The 19,373-nt window shown below is 42.8% G+C and overlaps 1 protein-coding gene across 6 annotated transcripts in view; it reads left to right on the plus strand.

Annotated features, from left to right (window-relative positions):
• The window catches only part of utrn (utrophin), a 181,854-nt gene that overhangs the window by 142,665 nt on the left and 19,816 nt on the right, over positions 1-19,373 (plus strand). For all 6 annotated transcript variants that reach the window (XM_036549529.1, XM_036549532.1, XM_036549531.1 and 3 more), the window contains 7 exons: positions 1,810-1,884; positions 8,220-8,421; positions 9,326-9,411; positions 11,781-11,938; positions 13,355-13,521; positions 15,068-15,179; positions 18,413-18,549. In XM_036549529.1, coding sequence (XP_036405422.1) covers positions 1,810-1,884; positions 8,220-8,421; positions 9,326-9,411; positions 11,781-11,938; positions 13,355-13,521; positions 15,068-15,179; positions 18,413-18,549 — 937 coding nt within the window. The remainder of the gene's footprint in view (positions 1-1,809; positions 1,885-8,219; positions 8,422-9,325; positions 9,412-11,780; positions 11,939-13,354; positions 13,522-15,067; positions 15,180-18,412; positions 18,550-19,373) is intronic.

A 19,373-nucleotide genomic window follows, 5' to 3' on the forward strand; every position in this document is an offset into this window, starting at 1 on the left:
TGTGTGCCATGACTTTTATCATAATTTTAAGCACTGTTTACATATACACACACACACACCCACACATACTTATATTGGATTGGGGGTATCCTTGCTTTTTGCAGAGATGTGCTATGACCCATGCCCTTGGTCTTGCAGCTCTTCTAATATGTACTCTGGGTGTCTTGCCATAACAACTGTCTATGCTATTGTCTGATACATGAATAAATAATAGTAATAAGAATGTCCAAGAGAAAAAACTATTGGGTGATTGGGTATGTTTCTCCAAACATCAGTGGCACGAATGTGATAGAGACTCTTAATTTAGAGAAAATATGGATCTGCACTGAGAAATGGAAAGGCTCTCTCTGAAAGCACTTTCCCCAGGGTTCAGCTGAACAAATATTTAGCAAATCCTTGAAGGCGAAATTAAAACCAATTAACCGTCATCACATCTTTGCTCATGTTTTTTAATCTGAATTTCCATCATTGCTGTAGTCTTATGTTTTCTTCTCAAAAAATATACCAATCATAAGTGCCCCTCTGTCTCAGACAGCACCAGTATTAGGATTTGTGGTCAAGGTGTATGTAAGATGAAATGCACTGAGATGTGCCTCTCTAACCTGGGGATAGCCTCCCTCAGGGCCATAAACAGTAGCCTCCGTGTATTGCAGGGAAGAGGAAACTTCATGTTTAAAGTTTGTAAATTGGTTTAAATAAGCACCATCTGTAGGTGTATAAATCCTCCTCTGTCCTCTGTTTTTTTTACCCACAGTCCTCTCTTTCAGCCTATCAGTGGTGTAAAGCAAATGATTCTATTTTGTCTGACTGACAGGAGAAAGAGTAAAACATAACTAGTGCACTTCCTCCATGCCACCCGGCCCCTCCCTTCCCCCCTCGCTCTGAATAAGGTGCCATTAAGCATTGGCTGTAATTGCACAGGCATGTGCTGTAACCTTTGTATGCTTTGCCTTGTTATTTTGCGTTTTGCTCTGCCTGCCTTCTAACCTTTTCCAAAAGGAGAGTGTGACCCTTATTAGGCAAAGAGACGTGCCTCCTCTCACATGATATGGGTCACAGCAGGCTCAGGAATCAAAAGCTCCTTTCAGAGTGCTGGAAAAAGTAGGCCCGGTGTCCTCCACGGGGAAAACCTGGGCTGGCAGGAGGCCCTGTGTCACTGCCCTAACAGAAGGGACCCATCATTAAAAAGAGGGGAGGGGGGGGGGGGGGGGGGGGGCTCTCTTTTATCTGTGCATACCCTTGTTGCTAGAGGGCCATTGTGGTACAGGAGTCTGATGATCAAAAACAGGCAGGAAAAGTCTGTCCCGAGGTGGTTGCAGTGCTGTGGTTCAGGCAAAATCACATGGGGTGATAGGAGACTGTGAAAGGGTCCTGAAGAAATGTCTTTTTTTTTTTTTTTTGCTTTGAGGGAACCTCCAAAAATTACTTTGTCCAAGGCAGTATGTACCTGGAGAGGTTTTATGGAATTGTACCTTTGGATTTGAATGGCTCCAGGTCTGTTCTTCCATGTCCCAGGTGGCACCATTGTACCTGGTTGGACTGACTGTATAACTGTGAGGACATTACCACATCAGGTGCAGGCAGATAGGGTAACAGTTTCCCTATTGATATTAAGTTATGGACAGGTAAGTTCCCGTAAAAAGACAAGAGACTGCATTATGCAATGCAGTAGTTTCTGATTTTGTGAACTTTTTTCTTGTAGGAGGATTATGGGACATTCGTAAGTGAACATCCATCTTAAGTGATGATTTGGGAATTCTTCTTGTTCAGTTCTGAACATATGTTACTTTGTTCCCATGTCGTTTCCAGGTGACTTGAACAATGTGCGATTCTCAGCCTACAGAACTGCGATGAAGATTCGTCGGCTACAGAAAGCACTGTGCTGTAAGTGTCTGTGTGATGTCACTGTTGGAGTCTGTGTCCATGGTCAGCCCTTTCTGTGTCTCTTCTGAAAGGACACTGGTCTCCATTTCAGCGCTGGCATCAGAGTGGCTTTTTTTTGCTGGTCCGCCTGAATCAAATACTTGGCATGATTTCTTGATGATACTGTATTTTGTTAAAGATGAAAATGTACTTTTTACATTTATAATTCCTATTTCAGTCAAAGTATGGTCAATATATTTGCTGTCTTGGTAAATACATTGATTTGCGGCATAGTTTGCTCAATTCAATTTGTGAAGTGTTTCAGGGGAAAAAAGCAAATAGCTGTTTAAGTGAAATATTTGAAATGTGTACTTTGTTATTTGGACTGAAAATGTTATACTGGATCACAGCCCAACAGCAGAAATTTTTGGTTGGGATCATTGCCATTCCATCTTTTTCAAACCCCAAAACAGAATTAAGATCGAAGTCCAAAGCTGTAGAACAACATCACTAGAAGATTACTAAAGCATTAGAAAATTACGGATGGGAATTCTAGGCCAGATGATGCAGGTGTTAATGTCATTTTGAGATTCAATCTCAAATGCCATGTTTTGGTGATTTATTTCCCCTAAGCTCTGTGTGTGTGTGTGTTTCGTGTACACTTTGCTATCTATAAGCAGTATTCACCCATCTTATTTTGTTGAGGCTGGCGTCGAATACTGTGATCCAGTATTGCTTTCATTTCTTCTAAAAATAGCTGTAAGCTTTGGCACTTGTGTCTAAATCCCTAGTGTAAAGGTCATCTACGGGGTGAGACACCATGCACAGTTTATTAAAGAGGAACTTGTCTATCTTGGTTCTCCAAGTGTGAAAGTGTAGTAGTTACTGATAGATACCGATATTCTGATACTGATCTCCCTTTCTCACAAACATATACACACACACACAAACAGGCACAATCATGTAGACAAATGCCCTGTGAGACATAGTATTGGCAAAAAAGACGAACAGAAGATAGTGTATGTTAAATGTAGAGTGTCTATAAAGATGAAATACCATGGTCAGACTGACTTCACAGTGAAGTTGCTAGCTGATAGTGGTTTTGTGACTTTGCGTTGAAGTGCGTTGTGAAGAACACTGTCTCGAGCCACGGCGTATCAATAATATATCAATGAAGAGGCTGACGGCTGCTTCCTACACCTGCGCTCCCTGGCCACACAAGTGCAGACTAACAGATGTCACACAGAAGCGTTCACTTGCGGAACACTTGTCAGAGATCAGTGTTGCTGAGGGAATTGCAGAAGAATAAAAATGCCGTCATTGTGTGCAGAGGATCTGTAACCAGAATGTGATGCATAGATATTGGAGAACTGGAATGGCAAGTGTGCAGCAGCTGGCTATAGGCAGTGAAAAGGCTTGAAAATAGCGTGATGTGCAGGAAGGGTCTGTCACGCTCTCACAGTTCCTCAGAAGATGACGGGAGAACCAGAGGGCATGTACGACGGAGAGACATGCTGTTATTAGACTGAGAAAATGTTTTGTAATTACATTTTCTTAAACAAAATTGAGCATGGGCTAGATGCATGATAATCGCATCAATTTCATCAAGAAGTCACGGACCTCCTCAGCTCACAGTTTAGAAAATGCGGCTGCGGGATTTGTGCCACGTCTTGAAGTTTCTCCTCTCGCCTTGCGTATCTGGAGGTGAAGTGTTTTCTTCAGCGAGCTCACACAGAGAAACACACAAACGGGGCTCCCGCTATACAGCTAATTAGGTTACATTTCTGCCGTTAGCTTCTGAATTATGAATCAGCTTTCCACAGTCTCAGTCCGCCGTCCAAAACAAGCCTGTTTCCTCGGGAGTTATGCGTCGGCAATGCCCGTTTGACAGTAGAGACCCACTAATGTTTCTCATTGAACTAAGGAATTAATTATCTGTAACTCACAGAGCAGTGCTTTATTTAGGAAAGGAAGAACAATGAGGCTAGGGAAGATAAAGATTAACTGAATAATAGGTTAGTCCTTAAAGGCCCTGTTAACCCTGCACTTAAAGCATTTAACCATAAATATGTTGTTTAAACAAAAAATAATATAGACTTCATTCCATATTAATCACAGGTCTATTCAGAATCACTCTTTAAAGAGCCATTAAACTGTGTTTTTCTGTACTTCCCTAAACTCAGTAAGATGTTTGTTGAATAATATGTTTCAGTTTGATATATTGCCAGAAGTGTTTAACTCTCTTCCATTTTGCGACTAAAATTTCATTCTACCTTAAACAAATGGAAAACTATGGGTTGCCAGCCCACATGAGCAGCTTGAAGAGTTACAAGCTGGCTATGTCTTTTATTGTTAGCTTCTAGCTAATTAGCTATTAGCTTGCATGAATACTTTTTGACACCAAGCTATGGACTACTCTGTGTCAACATTCTGCATGAAAGACCTAGAGCAGGTTACTTGCAGGAAAAGAGTATACTGTAACTTTGAACAAATTAATCTGATGCAAATGTGGCATCATTCTCTCAGCTTTTCATACTTTATGTCCCTGAGAAATAGGAAATTTTCTTTTAAATGTTTAAAGTGGCGAGTGATGGAAAAAGCAAGGAAGAGCCAGAATGAAAGAGACAACATGACATTTTGTGTAACGATGAAGAGGACTTGGTTTGCTAAGTTTTTATTGTAGGTAGCAATGCATAAATTAGAAAAACTTGATATAACTTCAAATAAAATTTCAAATTCATGTAGTCTACCCGATGTCGTAAATACTTTCAGAAACGCCTTATCAAGTATGTTTTTAATGCTTAGCCTTTCAGATGTTTTAGCACTGAGGTTATTTAGTTGAATATGGTAGCACCACTTGATTAATCAGTGTTTGGGGAAGGTATTGGCTGTTCACTGATCAAACCTCTCCCAGTGCAGTCCATCTCCTGGTGGACTTAATGCTGTTTTCTCATGCCAGTTCCTCAGGGCCTTTATTAGACTAGTGGATGAGCTGTGATCACTTGATGTGCTTCACTGCCTTTCATGTGTTTGTCATGTCAATTAATGCCTGGCAAGCCAATTAAAACAGAAAGCGGGGTATTTTTATCATGTCCCCATCTGAGAGACAGGGCACATTAGTGAAGAAAAGTGAAAATTGAAAAGTGTTTGGCAGAATTTATTAAATAAACTGCCTGTTGTTCATTTGCATATCTGTTTGAGGTTAATTAATTAGAGTAACTAATTAGAGTAAAATTGTCATGGCATAACAGGAAAGGGGAGTACAGGTGGCAGTGAGGAGAAGTGGTTGAGTAAGTGTGTTGGTGAAGAAAACACTGCTGGTTTGGTTCCCCAGTAGGCCATAGCCATTGGAGCTGTGAACAAAGCACATAATAAAAAAAGCAAAATCACATAAGGATAGCTGCCAAATAAATAATGCAATTAAATAATAATGATTAATTGGAGGTTGTGAGGGTTCTGTCTCTGTTTTCTGGGTAGTGAAAGCAGAAGAATGGTTTAAAGGTGTACCATCTCTCGAATATGCAAAACAGTAATTGGTGTTAGACCTGATCTTTTTCAGTTGGTACTTAGTTGGGACTCAAGACCCTTCTCTGCTGTGTCCAGCTGGGCCCATTTTCAGGGTTGGGCAGTTTAAGTGCCAGATATTGCTAGCCTCGTTTGGGCAATTGGAGCTGCGGGGGGCAGAGGGGATTGCACTGTTGAGAGTGATTCGTTATTTATTTGCTTGCTGTATTCATTCATACAGCCAAATATATCGGTAATGTCCCTTGCTCATGGGTACAGCAGTAATGGCCCATTTGGGACTTGATCCTGCAAGGTTCTTTTGGTAACAGCTACATTGCACTGTGATTGAGCCGCTGCAGTTCCCTCAACACACATGGGATGTACAGTCTTGCTGCTAACACATTCACTCTGCAAAGGGTTTCTGCACTGTAGCCATTTTCTCTGGTCATGCATTAAGGATAGGCAGGGGAAATCTATAGTAATGTAAGCCAAGCTAGAGCTCTGACAGGAAACCTCTCTCTCATCATGTCAGCGATAGCGTCACCTTTCATCATGTCAGCGATAGCGTCACCCCTGGCAAAAATCCAGTAAATGGAAAAGTGTATGCTTTTAGCATACCCAGAATGCTTTGCTCCTTGTTGAGTTAATGATTACTTTGATTTCGCCCCTTCCTCTCCTGCTTCTCCCAGCTTAATAGCACTTCCCTTAATGGGGTCTGGCACCAGCTGCCCCCTGCCCTTAGCCACTGCTGGGTACACGTGCTTGTTTCCTACCATGATTTGGACAGGTGTCGAACCCTCTTAGACCCGGATCAAGTGTCAACCACATGTAAGAGGCTACCAGGAGTGTCTTTTTTTCCAGTGCTGTTGCTGGATGTGACCATTTGCACAGGCTAGTTACATGTAAATGTACTCTACCTGTGAACTTGTATATAGGTATTTTGATTTTCATTTATGTTTTTTTTTTTTTTGCTGACAGAGCATCTGGATGGGTTTTCTTTTTTAGCAATTTCAAAAGTAGGTGTAGTTGACTTGTACAGATTATACCTTAAGCCTGAACATATTTATTTTTGGCTGTCATCTCAGAGCTTTCTTTAGCTGAATCAATCAGACAGAGTGTCTGCCAAATGACGCGTCGCTAAGTTGTAGTCATAATTACCTGCAGGGAGAGCTAATCACTCTTCTCAGCGTGGAAATCAGGAGACAATTACAGCTTTCCAGGTGTGGGATTTAATTACTGTTTGTTTGTTGGCGAGGTAGGTGGGAAGTGCATCAGATGCAAGATTACGCAGGAGAAACTTAAAACAGCTGTAGACGCGGTGTCGATGGCTGTACTGCTGCAGTCATTAGGTGAGGCTGGGATTGAGACATTTTAATGTCGAAAGGTTGAAGCCTGTCCCTAGAGAGGCTTAACCTGAGGATTTCTTTTTTGTCTTTCTCATTAACCGTCCAATGAATTTGAATGTCAGGCCTGTGTAATGGACTATAGCTGGTTTTGTGGTACCTCTGTATTCCCTTGTGAATTTCGGAATGAATAAGTGATGATATAGGGCATTAGAGGAAGACCAGGCTGATTGAGCTCCAGGTTTAGGGGTTTTTTTTTGGAGTGTTATATTACATTTTGTGACTCCCATAGCTTTTCCTTTTCACATGTTCCTACCCATTTACATCCATTTATACATCTGGAAATTTACTGAGGCAATTTGAGCTGAAGTACCTTGCCCACTCCAACCTCACTCACAAAATGCAGCCGGCTCTGTCTCTACATTTGATTTGGATTGCAGAGTTTATGGGCTCCAGAGACAAACTGTAGGAAAATTGCAGTGGTCTCTGCTATTCTCTGAGTCTGATTGGCATTGAATCGAAGGGCAGCTGAATTTAATGTTTGCAGTTTGTATGCATGGGGCTCTGGAGTCACTTTGAATATAACAGGCATTCGGTGATGCTTTGGGTCTCTGTTTCCACCACACTGATTGCGCAGTGCACAGGGGCAGAACGCCCCGCAGAAATCCTAAATAAGACCAGGATATCCTACATAAGATAAGGATATTGCTGGTATCATACATAATACAAGGTTACTAAGGTTCTTCTACATAAGACCAGGTTACTGCAGGTGTCCTGCATAAGGGCAGGTTAGTGAATTAATCCTATATATGACTGGCAGCTATCATATTTTTGTCCAGGTTTTTACATATATTCTAGATACAACCAGGTCCCTCATTATCTCATACAGCATGTTACTGAGCTCCAACACATATTCTGAATAAGCCCTGGTTCCTGCAAAAATTTCACGTATTACATTCTGGGCATTATAACATATAACCAGCATACTTTCATATCTGGGAAATTTCCTCAGAAATATGTTTGTAGAGGCACTGAGCTTAGTCATTGGCAGCTTTTAAAAGGTTTATTTAACCCTGATATTTTCATCGGCGAGCTTCAGGGCAAATGGAACACTACTTAGAGAGCCAAGAATGATCCGTGACTGTGAGAGGATGTATAGTATATCATTTTATAATGTGATTTAGAGATCACGTCATACTCCTCTCCTCCTAATTAAATTTGCGCGGCTCAGATTTTCCATTCTATGGTGTGTGGTTACGTGCTATATGTTTTTGAGAAATGATGACTCGGAGAAGTTCATATTTGAAACCTTGCGCTTCCAGATATGGAATGGTGTAATTACTTCCACATTAACCATAATGAACATTCATTGTACAGCACATGAAACAGCAAATGTGGTTCTGCTTGATGAGCTCTTATTAATATTCACTGAGCAAATTTCCCCAGGGGTGAGGTAAACGAAAGAACGAGGGATCTGAAGTGAACGCTTGTCATCTCATGTGTTTGCAGTGGACTTGCTGGATCTGAACGTGGCCCAGAATACCTTCGAGCAGCACAAGCTGACCCAGAACAGCCAGCTGCTGAATGTCCCTGACGTCATCAACTGTCTGACCACCATATACGACGGGCTGGAACAGAACCACAAGGACCTGGTCAACGTCCCCCTCTGCGTAGACATGTGTCTCAACTGGCTTCTCAACGTCTACGATACGTACGCATCGCTCTTTTCTACTGTCACCACTTTTCCCCAGCCAAAGGGCAGTGTTGCCACTGTGGATCTTAATGCAATTTGCTTTGCTGACATTGGGCCAAGACCCCAGGGCAAGTTTATGCATGCAGTTTATGTATTATCCATTTATAGAGCTATCTGTGTTTTTTAACCAAGTCTGATTTGTCTGTATGTGATAAGTGTTAGGCGTGTAATCCTCTGACTTGTAAAGGATATGATACGATATTAACATATAACCAATATGTGATGTATAAGATGTAATATAGCTAAGACTTCACGTCAATATGATGCATTGTGATTTGACACATTACGACACATTTCAGTACAATGCAATTATACGTAACCTTAAAATTATTCTGTGCTTTTAAAGGAATTTAGAGTATCTAGACATTGGTTCATTATATGCTTTTAAAATAAGGCCGAATATTCAAACTTAAATAGAATTGTGGTACGCGATCTTGCTCCATCCAAATTGCAACAATAATGTGAATGGAAATACATAAAAATAATGGTGTGGATGGATTTTCGCATGTAACATCAATACAGCTGTATCGTTGCTTTTGTATCAATACATCAGTGGGAAAATAGTCATAATCCTTACACCCATATAAGGTACTATTTGCAGAATAGGCTTCAAAGGTTTATTATGACTTTTGATGGAAAATATACTGTACTGTAAGCCACTGTACTGCCTCAGTGAGGAAGTGGTCAGGAAGACTAATTCAGCAGAGGCAGTAGAATAATATGGTTATAAAAAAAAACAAGTCTGTGTCAGTAAACTCCACCACAGGATCTGTTCATTTAAAAAACCAGCTAGTTTTTTTCAGTGGCTTGAAACGCTGGCCGCTGGGTGCCTCTGACCTTTCTTCTTTCCTGCTGTCCGCAGGGGCCGGAGTGGCAAGATCCGAGTGCTGTCCATGAAGATCGGGCTGCTGTCCCTGTCCAAGGGCCACCTGGAGGAGAAATACAAATGCAAGTGCAGGCAGAGTCATTCACTCTGCCCTACTGCCTTTCAGCCCCGTGCCTGCTATTCACACTCGTTCAAATGTCACAGAAACACAGTGAATGGATTTGGAAATCGCTTGTCAGACCTCCTACATTCTTCGAGTGCGAATAGGTGGCTTTTATGTGTGGAGGCAGCTTGTTGACAGTTATTTTGTTCCTTGAATTTTCCCTGGTTTTTTTTTTTTTAAACGCTCTAGAACCAATGCTTACCACCAGCCTATCTTTGTAGGCTTTGAGAATACATCAAACGCCTCTTAAGCAAGTTCTTCAAAAAGTCATATTTGCTGTATGACAAAGCTGACTTCTGCATAAAGAAAGTTATTAGCAGCAGAACATGAAAGCAGTGCAGTTAATGAAGGGCTCTGGAGGTGTTTGGTGTAATATGTATCAAATGCAGAAAGCACCATAGAAGCCTTGGAAGCAGATTTGCTCCACCTTGTAATGACGGCTTTGGCATATGCGCAGGTTGAAGAATCAGAGATTCACTTTTAAATCTAACATCAAGAAAAAAAAAACAGGTTGAAGATATATTCAGGACTGTAGAGGATGTTTGTTCACTGGAGCTTTTCCATAGTGTCAATCCTCAGTTTTCTGTTATGGAGTTACCACAGACAACTGCAGCTGCAGATAAGCAAGACATCATCTGAGGCAGGCTGAGACTCACGCACTCAACCTGTTCTCAGTTGGTTATTTGTGATTCATATTTTACAGAATATCCAATTCAAGTCGGTAACAAAGGTGTTTCATATTGCATTGCATTGTTGACAGTCATACATTTTTGCTTAATAACTTCAAATAATATGTTTCCACTGCTGACTGAAGATAATGTTTTTACCAAGACAGGATCCACTCAAAAGACATTTCTCTGCACCTTGACTTTGGTTTTAATGCGGTCATGTCAATTTTTCCAAAAGTCTTTGAAAGAGACAATATTCCTGTAAGCGATCGAACTAGAGTGTCAACTTCTATTTTGGCTTACGTGAGGAACCTACTGTAGCAGAAGACACATATTGCAATATAACAAGATCTGACACCAAGGGAGAGCTCACGCAAGGATCAAAGTTATCACCGGGCTGAGTCAAGTGCCCGAACATCTGTTTGTTTCCATGTTTACTGCATAAATTTTGCTTCAGCAGCAGTTCAGACAAGTCTGAATTTAAGATTTTTTGAGGGGAAATCGATTTGGAAAGAACTTCTCTAAAAGTTTTTATAGGAAGATCTTTAATTCGACTTTCATCTCCACACCAGACGGCAGTGCTGGACTTCAGGACTTTTGCTTCTAGTTCCTGAATTAATGCTCCTTTGTCCCCATTTCCTAAACGTTGATGATACAAATAGTTGGTTGTATGAACTAAATTAACACTGTGAGTCAGACAGTCTTGCATGACAAAGGTGAGTTTAGAATTTAATAACACTTAGCAAATAGCTCTCTCCTGAGAAGCAGTGTTAAAATGACATTGCTATTTGTTTGATTCACAGCATTCAAGAGCAAAGTTCAAAAAGAATGAAAAAATCAAGTGTGCTAAAATATTTAAATTCAAGTCACTTTGAACCACTAGCAAATTTAAATGTTGAAAATAACTCCAGACAAAGAGATTAGACTAATGCAGACTATCAAATATTCTAAGGGATTGAATTTGCCGTTATATTTGGTAATCTAAAAAAAAAAAAAAAAAAAAAAGAGAGAGATCAGATTTTTCGTGTATTTATTTATTTATTTTTGGCCAGGGCGAAGTCTCCTTCCGTCTCTGCGAATTGCGCCGTGGGTAATGCTGAGGTCGTTTGATGTGTAATTAAATGGTTGGCTAGCCCTCGTCACTCGGGGAGATGCAGAGGCTCTGTCAGTGTGGGTTTGTTATTCCCCGCAGCAGCGCAACACCCATGGAAGGACTGTTCTCCTTCGTTTCAGCTCGGAAAGTTCTCTGCCCACACAGTGCTATAAATAAACGCTCTGATAGGGGAGCGAATGCCAGGAAAGGCAGAGCAAAACACCTGAAATGTCAGCGTTGGGGGGGAAAAGGCGAAGCTCGGAGCTTACGCACACGCCGGCACTCGTCACCTGTGTCCTAGGCCTTTTTTGTGGAACGTGTGACTTTCGGTTAAACGCATGTAAACACTGTGTTTCTGTCGTGTAAACACACGATTGTGTATATTTGCGTGTTTATGTTTAGTGGGTGTGTGTGGTTATGTATGTGCTCGCTGAGTGTGGGTGTAGACTGTTGTATGTGTCCAGCGGGGGAGGGTTAGTGTATGTATGTGTGCGTGGGAGGTTTGGATGCGTGTGCACGCGGGCGCCAGGGCCGGTCGTTTAACGCTCTCCCTCCCCGCTCTCTCAGATCTCTTCCGGCAGGTGGCGGGTCCGGGGGATACCTGTGACCAGAGGCAGCTGGGGCTGCTGCTGCACGACGCCATTCAGGTCCCGCGGCAGCTGGGCGAGGTGGCGGCCTTCGGGGGCAGCAACATCGAGCCCAGCGTCCGCAGCTGCTTCCAGCACGTACGTCATCCCCCAACCCCCCCAGCCGCACGCACACAAAGCTCCATGCAGCCCGGCCCTCTGGCCCTGCTGCTTTCACGCACACACAAACTAACAGGCTGATAGAGCCGGAATGGTAATGAGGAGGAGAGCCGAGCTAATGAGGACGACGGCGTAATAGCTGTTCTCAAAGCCTCTTAAACTGAAGTAACCCGTAACAAAGGGAACCGTTCTTTTGTTCCTTCCCAAGTGTCCCCTGTTTGAAATTTGACCGTTTGAACAAGATTTGTTTTAATCATGCACCTGCAATCGGAGCGCGACAAGGTTTCCGCCAACTCTTTCAGCACTGAAGCAGCCGTGGCGACATTGACCCTTGACAACCTCCGCCCCTTCACACAAGTGAAATCATCAAAGGGCTGCTTATGTTTGCCAATCAGGCCCAGATGAATTCCATCTGGGCTTAAGAACAGAGCTATGAGCTTCAGTTTAGGGTGAAATATTTATCCCAGGGTAGAAAAAAAACCCTGGGAGATTTAAAGTAAAATCCAAATGCAAGATTGAGTAAAACCGAGCACGCTATTAGAATGCCTACCCCAGAGATGAATGCAAAACAGTTTAATAAGCAAGTGTATGACAGAGTAAATAAGAGGAGTTGTGAAAACTACGTGACGCATCTCTCCCTTTCTCCCTCCACCCACCCCCCAAAAAAACGGTGTTTTTCCGGCTATAAATTCTGCATGGAATGAAATTTAGACGTAATAAATTTCAGTAATTTCTGCGGTGCTCTAAAAATACCCGCTGATGAAATGGCGCTGACATTTGGAACGACGAAGGTTTAAGAGGACATTTATAAACCTAGACAGCTCCTCTGTCTGGACCCTGACCACAGGCGTCTCACACCAAACCATTCTGCCTCTGTTGCCGTCGATTACATATCGTTTAATGTGCCATTTAATTGAAAAGGTGTGCTTTGAGTTCGCTATTTTACTGGCTGTGTGTAATTGATCTTTAAGTGCAGTATCTCCGCTCTGAGACGGTAAGGAGAGGAAGGTAGAAATGTCAGCTCACGACATTCAGAAAGTTTTCACGCTGCCGCGGTTGCAGGGTTGCGTCAGGACGTCAGGCCTTTTAATCTGAGTGAGACATCTTGTTGGAGGTCACGCTGCATTGTGTCTCATACCCACTACAGTAACGGATGATTTCTGACTCAGGCATACCGCAAGATAACGCTCAATTCCTGTCATAAGGATCATTTTCTTGTCACTTTCGTCCCATCAAACCACCCGCATGCTGTCAAAAGTTCTTTATCAGTCGGTGGAGATAATACCAATGTCACACTTTTTTGGCATTTCCCTGTGCCCAACTTCCACATGTGACTGGCTTTTTTTTTTGGAGGCTTGTTTTTACAAACCGACCATTTGCTCCCTCTTTCCCCAGGTGACTAACAAGGTGGAGCTGGAGCCGCGGCAGTTCGTGGACTGGATGCGTCTGGAGCCCCAATCCATGGTGTGGCTGCCCGTCCTGCACCGCGTGGCGGCCGCGGAGACGGCCAAACACCAGGCCAAGTGCAACATCTGCAAGGAGTGTCCCATCGTGGGCTTCAGGTACGGCCAGGCCCCCGCGCGCTTCCGCCCTCTGGGCTCCGCGCCACCAGCGGGGAGTTGGGTACACAAACAGGCATCGCTGTCACTTCTGTTAATACCCAACAGCAGCACCCTGTGCAGGGTTCCCTCTGAAGGCCGGGCAGGGCACCAGAACACAGAAGGGCAGACATTTATCTAAATGTCAGCCCCTGATATATTCCTAAGCAAACGGTCTCTGGAAGCAGGTGTGTGGAAATGCTGAAAGGACAGGGCGCTGGAAAAATACAAACTTTCTCTGTCTCCTCGTGATGGGTCAGGACTTCAGTGTTAGTTCCACTTAGTTCCTCTCCTCCATTATTTTGTTTTTTATGTTTTTCTGCTCCATACGTCTTCACAGAACGACACCCATGACTAACAAAATGGGACAAAATGCAGTGTTAATTTCACTCTAATAAACCACATATGTATTGGGGCTTCTCCTTTTTTTAAGGATGGGGTTAAATTTTCCCTGACGTTTGACGAAAGGGAAACCTTTGCTGCCGTGTCAGTGATCGATTGCAGGGCAGGAGATGAAGGATGCGATGTAACTGCTTTCCGTGGGCTGGAGGTTTAATGCGGCTAGTGATACAGCCGTCAAGCACTACAGAGGCACTCTCCCCCACAGCTTCACACAGTTACGATCTCTAGTCATAAAGACCGAAAACATTTCTTGGAATTGATAAATGACTAAATGACTAAATAATAATAATTTGACCTATGTTCAGAATCACTGTTAGCACACCTTTGTCTCTAATGTAACCAAGTACCTCAGAACTCATACATTACATACATTACACTGTATGTTTGTGGTGTGGCGTGGAAAGATGTAAAATGGTGGATTTAAATGTGTGGGGGAAAAACCTTGAGTGGTGTTAGTAGGTTTCCAGTGCAGTTATCTAAATTGTGTTAAATAAATCAGATCCACACCAATGTCATTTTAATCCCACCACAACCTTAATATGTCAACGCGATAACATTATTAATGATTAAAATTTGGTATTGCCTAGACGGGGGTGGAGAAATAACTTCATCTGCCAAGGTTACAAAAGTGAAAGGTTGCCATCAAGACTTTAATTAGATGCGATTCTGTGATGTAGTCGTGTATGACACACAGAACTAGAAGCTGGTGGAAACCAAAGAAAATTTTTACCCCTTGTGCACCCTTGTGCAAAGTCATTTCCTTCCCTGTGGGTGTGCTGACTTATCTAGTGTGAAACCTTTTTTTAAAATCATTGTAAATTATCAATTAGAGCTAATGCACGGTCATTAGACATCCCAGAGGAGTAATTCTCCCAGCAATGATGTGTCTCACCTGGTGATTAGAAAACTTTGTAAAGACTGCTGCAGTTTTTATTGAGCTGGTGAGGACAGCTACCGCTGAAGCATTTCTGAATGGTTTTATTTTCCCAAAAATCTGTCAATTTAAAGAAGGATTCAAGGCTCTCCTTGGGAGAGAGGGACGTGTTTGTTCTATATTTGGAAATCGGACTGATCGGTCAGCGAGCCACTGTTGGAACTGTCTCTCCAGGTACCGCAGTCTGAAGCACTTCAACTACGACGTCTGCCAGAGCTGCTTCTTCTCCGGACGCACCGCCAAGGGCCACAAGCTCAACTACCCCATGGTGGAGTACTGCACCCCGGTGAGTCACATTACATTACCTACATTTAGCAGACATTCTTATCCAGAGTGACTTCCAGCACAATAGAACGTAAGCGTATCCATTCAATTCTCCCAGACCAGTGAGCGTGAGCATAACACTGTTCGAGCCCTACCACAAGTTAACTTCTGACGGAATCTGACGGAAGTACACTACGATACAACAGTCCATAGAACACAGAATCCAAAATACGTCACAATACTACATGTAAAATAAGTATCAAACACTGGAGGTAGCAGGTGTTAGGGGTTGGGGATTGAAGTGGAACCGAGATACGGTGTGAAGAGGTGGGTCTTCAGTCTGCGTCAGAAGATGGCCAGTGATTCCGTTGTACTAACCCCTGTGGGGAGTTCATCCCGCCCACGCCCGTCGATGCGTGTTACCTTCTTCCGACCCTCCCCCGGCTCTGGGTCCGCTGTCATGTCGCAGCTCTGCCTGGGGGAGGTGCAGCCACCGGGGGCACCCTGATCGCAGCCAGCGTGAGTGACGCTCGGTCAGCTCCGCCGAAACGGCCCCGGCCGCCGCGCTTTCCGCTCCTGTCTAACACGGGGGATCAGGGAACCGCGTTCAACTTCTGATTTCGCAATGCGGCGTGCCTTGCTGTCAAGTTAGGCAGGGTCTGCATATAAATTGGATTCGCCCCAACAAACAGAGGCGATTGTTCTTGGAGTTGTTCTTGATTTTACTGGAGTGGAACCGGGCTCACAGAGGGAGGCGCTTTATAGCGGTGGGCGCAGGGTTTATTTTAAACAGTTTTGGATTAGCACTGTTCATGCACAGATTGGATTGGAATGGTCTTGATTGTCACAGTTCCGCTGTGGGATGTTACTGAAATTTCTTTCCCAAACTCTGCAAGGAGTAAACAGTGCCTTGAAAGTGAAGGCTAGAGGATAAAGCAATTGTTCCACCTCTGATTTTGAAATGCTTCCCCTTACCTGGAGTCATGAATTTGTAGACATTTTATACAAATAATGTTTTGCAATAGTGTAGAAGCGCTGAGCACAAATAAAAAATGCACTGGTTATGACCTGGAGCAAGAATAACATTAGCCTGAGCTGCTCAAGGTAACTTGTATCTGTAGGTAACCGTGTTGTTGCATGCTTTAAACCATGGGCGTCAAAATGCAAAAAAAGGCTACTTCCTGCCATTTTCTGCTTTGCTTGTTCTCTTGATTGCTTTGCATGATTAACTTGTATCTGTAGGTAACCGTGTTGTTGCATGCTTTGCATGATGACTTTCACTTTAGTTTTACATTTACATTATAATTCATACCTGGTATTTGTTATCTCCGATATAGATTTTGCATCTGCTTATTTTTGCAAATGCAAGTTAAGTGTGTGAGGCAAATTAATTAATTTGACCAATGTGGTTTCAAGGTAATGCCTGCAAAAAAAAAGGATTGAACACACTGACCCCCAGGGTTTTACCCATAAATAATGAAAACACAAACTTGAACCTTTAGGTTGTTACAAAGGGGTCATGCATTCTCTCAACCATATTAACTACACTCTGTTTGACTGTTCAGTTATCAGGATAGCTATGCTCTTGTAGCTCATAAGAAGTTGTACATTAAAAACAAGGCGGCCCCAGGCCACATAATATGAGTCATTCATTCTGTTTTGGGAGTGAACTTTATTTTAAACTTATATAAGCTGGAGATTTGTCACCATGCCAGATCTGGGGATGCATTGTCACATGGTACAGATGCAATGTTACGATTCCTTTCACTTCACATATTTCAAAATGAGCTCTGTAAGTGTAAATTGTGATCTTTCCATCTTTAACAAATCACGCTTACGACATCAGCCATCACTGTTGGCTGCTGCTTTAGATTCCCCAGGTTTACTATTGCATTAAAACCTTGAGCTTGTTCTCTCTGTCCCCCCTGTTTTTGCCTGTTCACCCTCTATGGTCATTTTACAGTACCGTCCACAGATGTTAACTGCTATTTGATTGTTGGCACTGCACTTTCAGGGCCAGGTTTGAACGTTAAACATTTTGGTATGGTAAAAAGCTCTGCTGATCTGTTTTATTTTTAATAAGCTGGAAGTGCAATCTGCCAAAATGGGTCCTCAGTTTAGTGTTTAGTGTAATCAGCGCACATAAACACAAAATGAGAAAGATTTTCACTTTCATGTTCGAGAAAAAATAGGTCGTTCCTTCGGAGTACAACTGAGCTCTTGCTTCAAAAGAACATAAGAAGATAATGTCCCTAATTAGGTACAAAAAGGAACATTTCAGGTTTGCTTTAAATAAGTTGGTTTAGCATTATCACTGTTGTCTTTGTTAGAGTTTCAGTGATTTCTCTCCATTTGACAGTGTGTCATCCATTTTTCTATTTTCTGCCCATTTCTTTGCCCCTTCACAAAGTCTTGCTGTGGCAAGCTTGTATTGGTGAGCTATACTCCCTTACTAATGTGTTTTTTTGTGCGCATGTTTGTCTTTGAATCAAAGCCCTTGTGTGAGACTTTTAGTATGATCATTAGAGCAGTGACCACTGTGTTGTTTAGCCAATAAGTCAGGGAGATAAAGAACCTTACTATGCATGGAACATTAAGCTGGTTTGTTCAGCTATGTATTTACCTGCAGTAACGGCTACATTCACATTTACCAGGTGCCCCTGTCCAGTGTACTACAATGCCCTTGAACAGTCTGTTCCCCATGGTTACTGCATTTTTGTCCTTGAGTTGATATTGCAAAAGATCATCCTTAACAAGCATTAGAGAAGTTGATAGCATCGCAAATTCAAGAGCCATTTGAAAGGCAAACAGAATTATTTTAGCTGTACCTGGAGCACTGCAGATGAAGGACCAATGCTGTTATTAATACACTATCGCCTTGGGGGACTCTGAAGGAGATCTCAGCGGTAGGTAGCAGTCGGAAATGGGCTAGTAATAATGTTAGGTGCTTAAGGACTGAACAGAAAGCAAGCCTTATTAAACCTGTTATGGAGTGCCGTAGGTCTCAATATTGGTGTGAATGTACTTTAATCACAGTATTGCTCTCTTTAATTGCCGACTGCTAAATGCCTGGAATCGCTCACTCCTTGCCCATTTGCATGCTGGGTAAGCTGCAGCTTCAATTCAAATGGGACCTCGAGTGCCTCAAAGCTCCCCTCTCTCAGCCCGTGTCAAGCTGGTTCCAGTGTAGCTGCAGAGGATGTGTTTTCAGTGGAGGGGGGGGTCTGTAACACTGTAAATCTGTGTGCTTTTCAGACAACGTCTGGGGAGGACATGCGCGATTTCACCAAGGTACTGAAGAACAAATTTCGATCGAAGAAGTATTTCGCCAAGCATCCCCGTCTTGGTTACCTGCCCGTCCAGACGGTTCTGGAAGGGGACAACATGGAGACGTAAGTCCTGGAGCCCGTGCGCCACGCAGCGCAATTCCGTTCACTTTCTCCCCTCTGTTCGTAATTTTATTACCCTTTTCCTTCATTTTGCCTGTGCCATGTGCCTGCTATAGGTGCAAGATTTATGATGTCCATTAAGAAAAACATAAATTGCCATAATGGTTTTTAAGTTGAAGCGCATTATGTAAATTTGTCGGTTTGTAGGCAGTGCTCTTTTTGAAAGAGAGTTATGTCGCCTGCTCTCTCCATGGTGGGGCACCTCTCACATCTCAGACATTATAAACAATCCATAAATTATGTCGTCCCCCCCCCCCCCCCCCCCCCCCACACACACACACACACACACACACACACACACACACACACACACACACACACACACACACACACACACTCACTCACTACCACCAAGGCTTCCCCAAAGCTCCTGTCCAGATGCTGTCTGTCATCTTACTGGCGGATAGCTCTTTTCCTCAAGTTTCAAATGCTTTAATCTCCCCCCCGCCAGTTCTTATTTTTTAGAAGTAAATTTTCTTTTTGTGTGCGTAATGCATTGCTTTTAAGAGTTGAATCAAGAATCCTTTGTGACTTCCGTAATTAGGGAAGTCAGGTGATGTGAGCTGAATTAATTAAATGAATTCAAATGAATCCTGACTTAAATCCGTGGATTAAGTCAAATTAATAAATGGTATTTCTCACGCGATTTCAGCTCCTCTCCAGTATGAATATGACGTGATAGTATGACATATAGGGTAACCCACTATGTCATGAGGTAAGCATTAATTGTTCACAGGAAGCAAAGGTGGTTAGATTAAACATGCAGG

The sequence above is a fragment of the Megalops cyprinoides genome, chromosome 17, assembly GCF_013368585.1.
Source record: "Megalops cyprinoides isolate fMegCyp1 chromosome 17, fMegCyp1.pri, whole genome shotgun sequence".
NCBI classification, from domain to species: Eukaryota; Metazoa; Chordata; class Actinopteri; order Elopiformes; family Megalopidae; genus Megalops; species Megalops cyprinoides.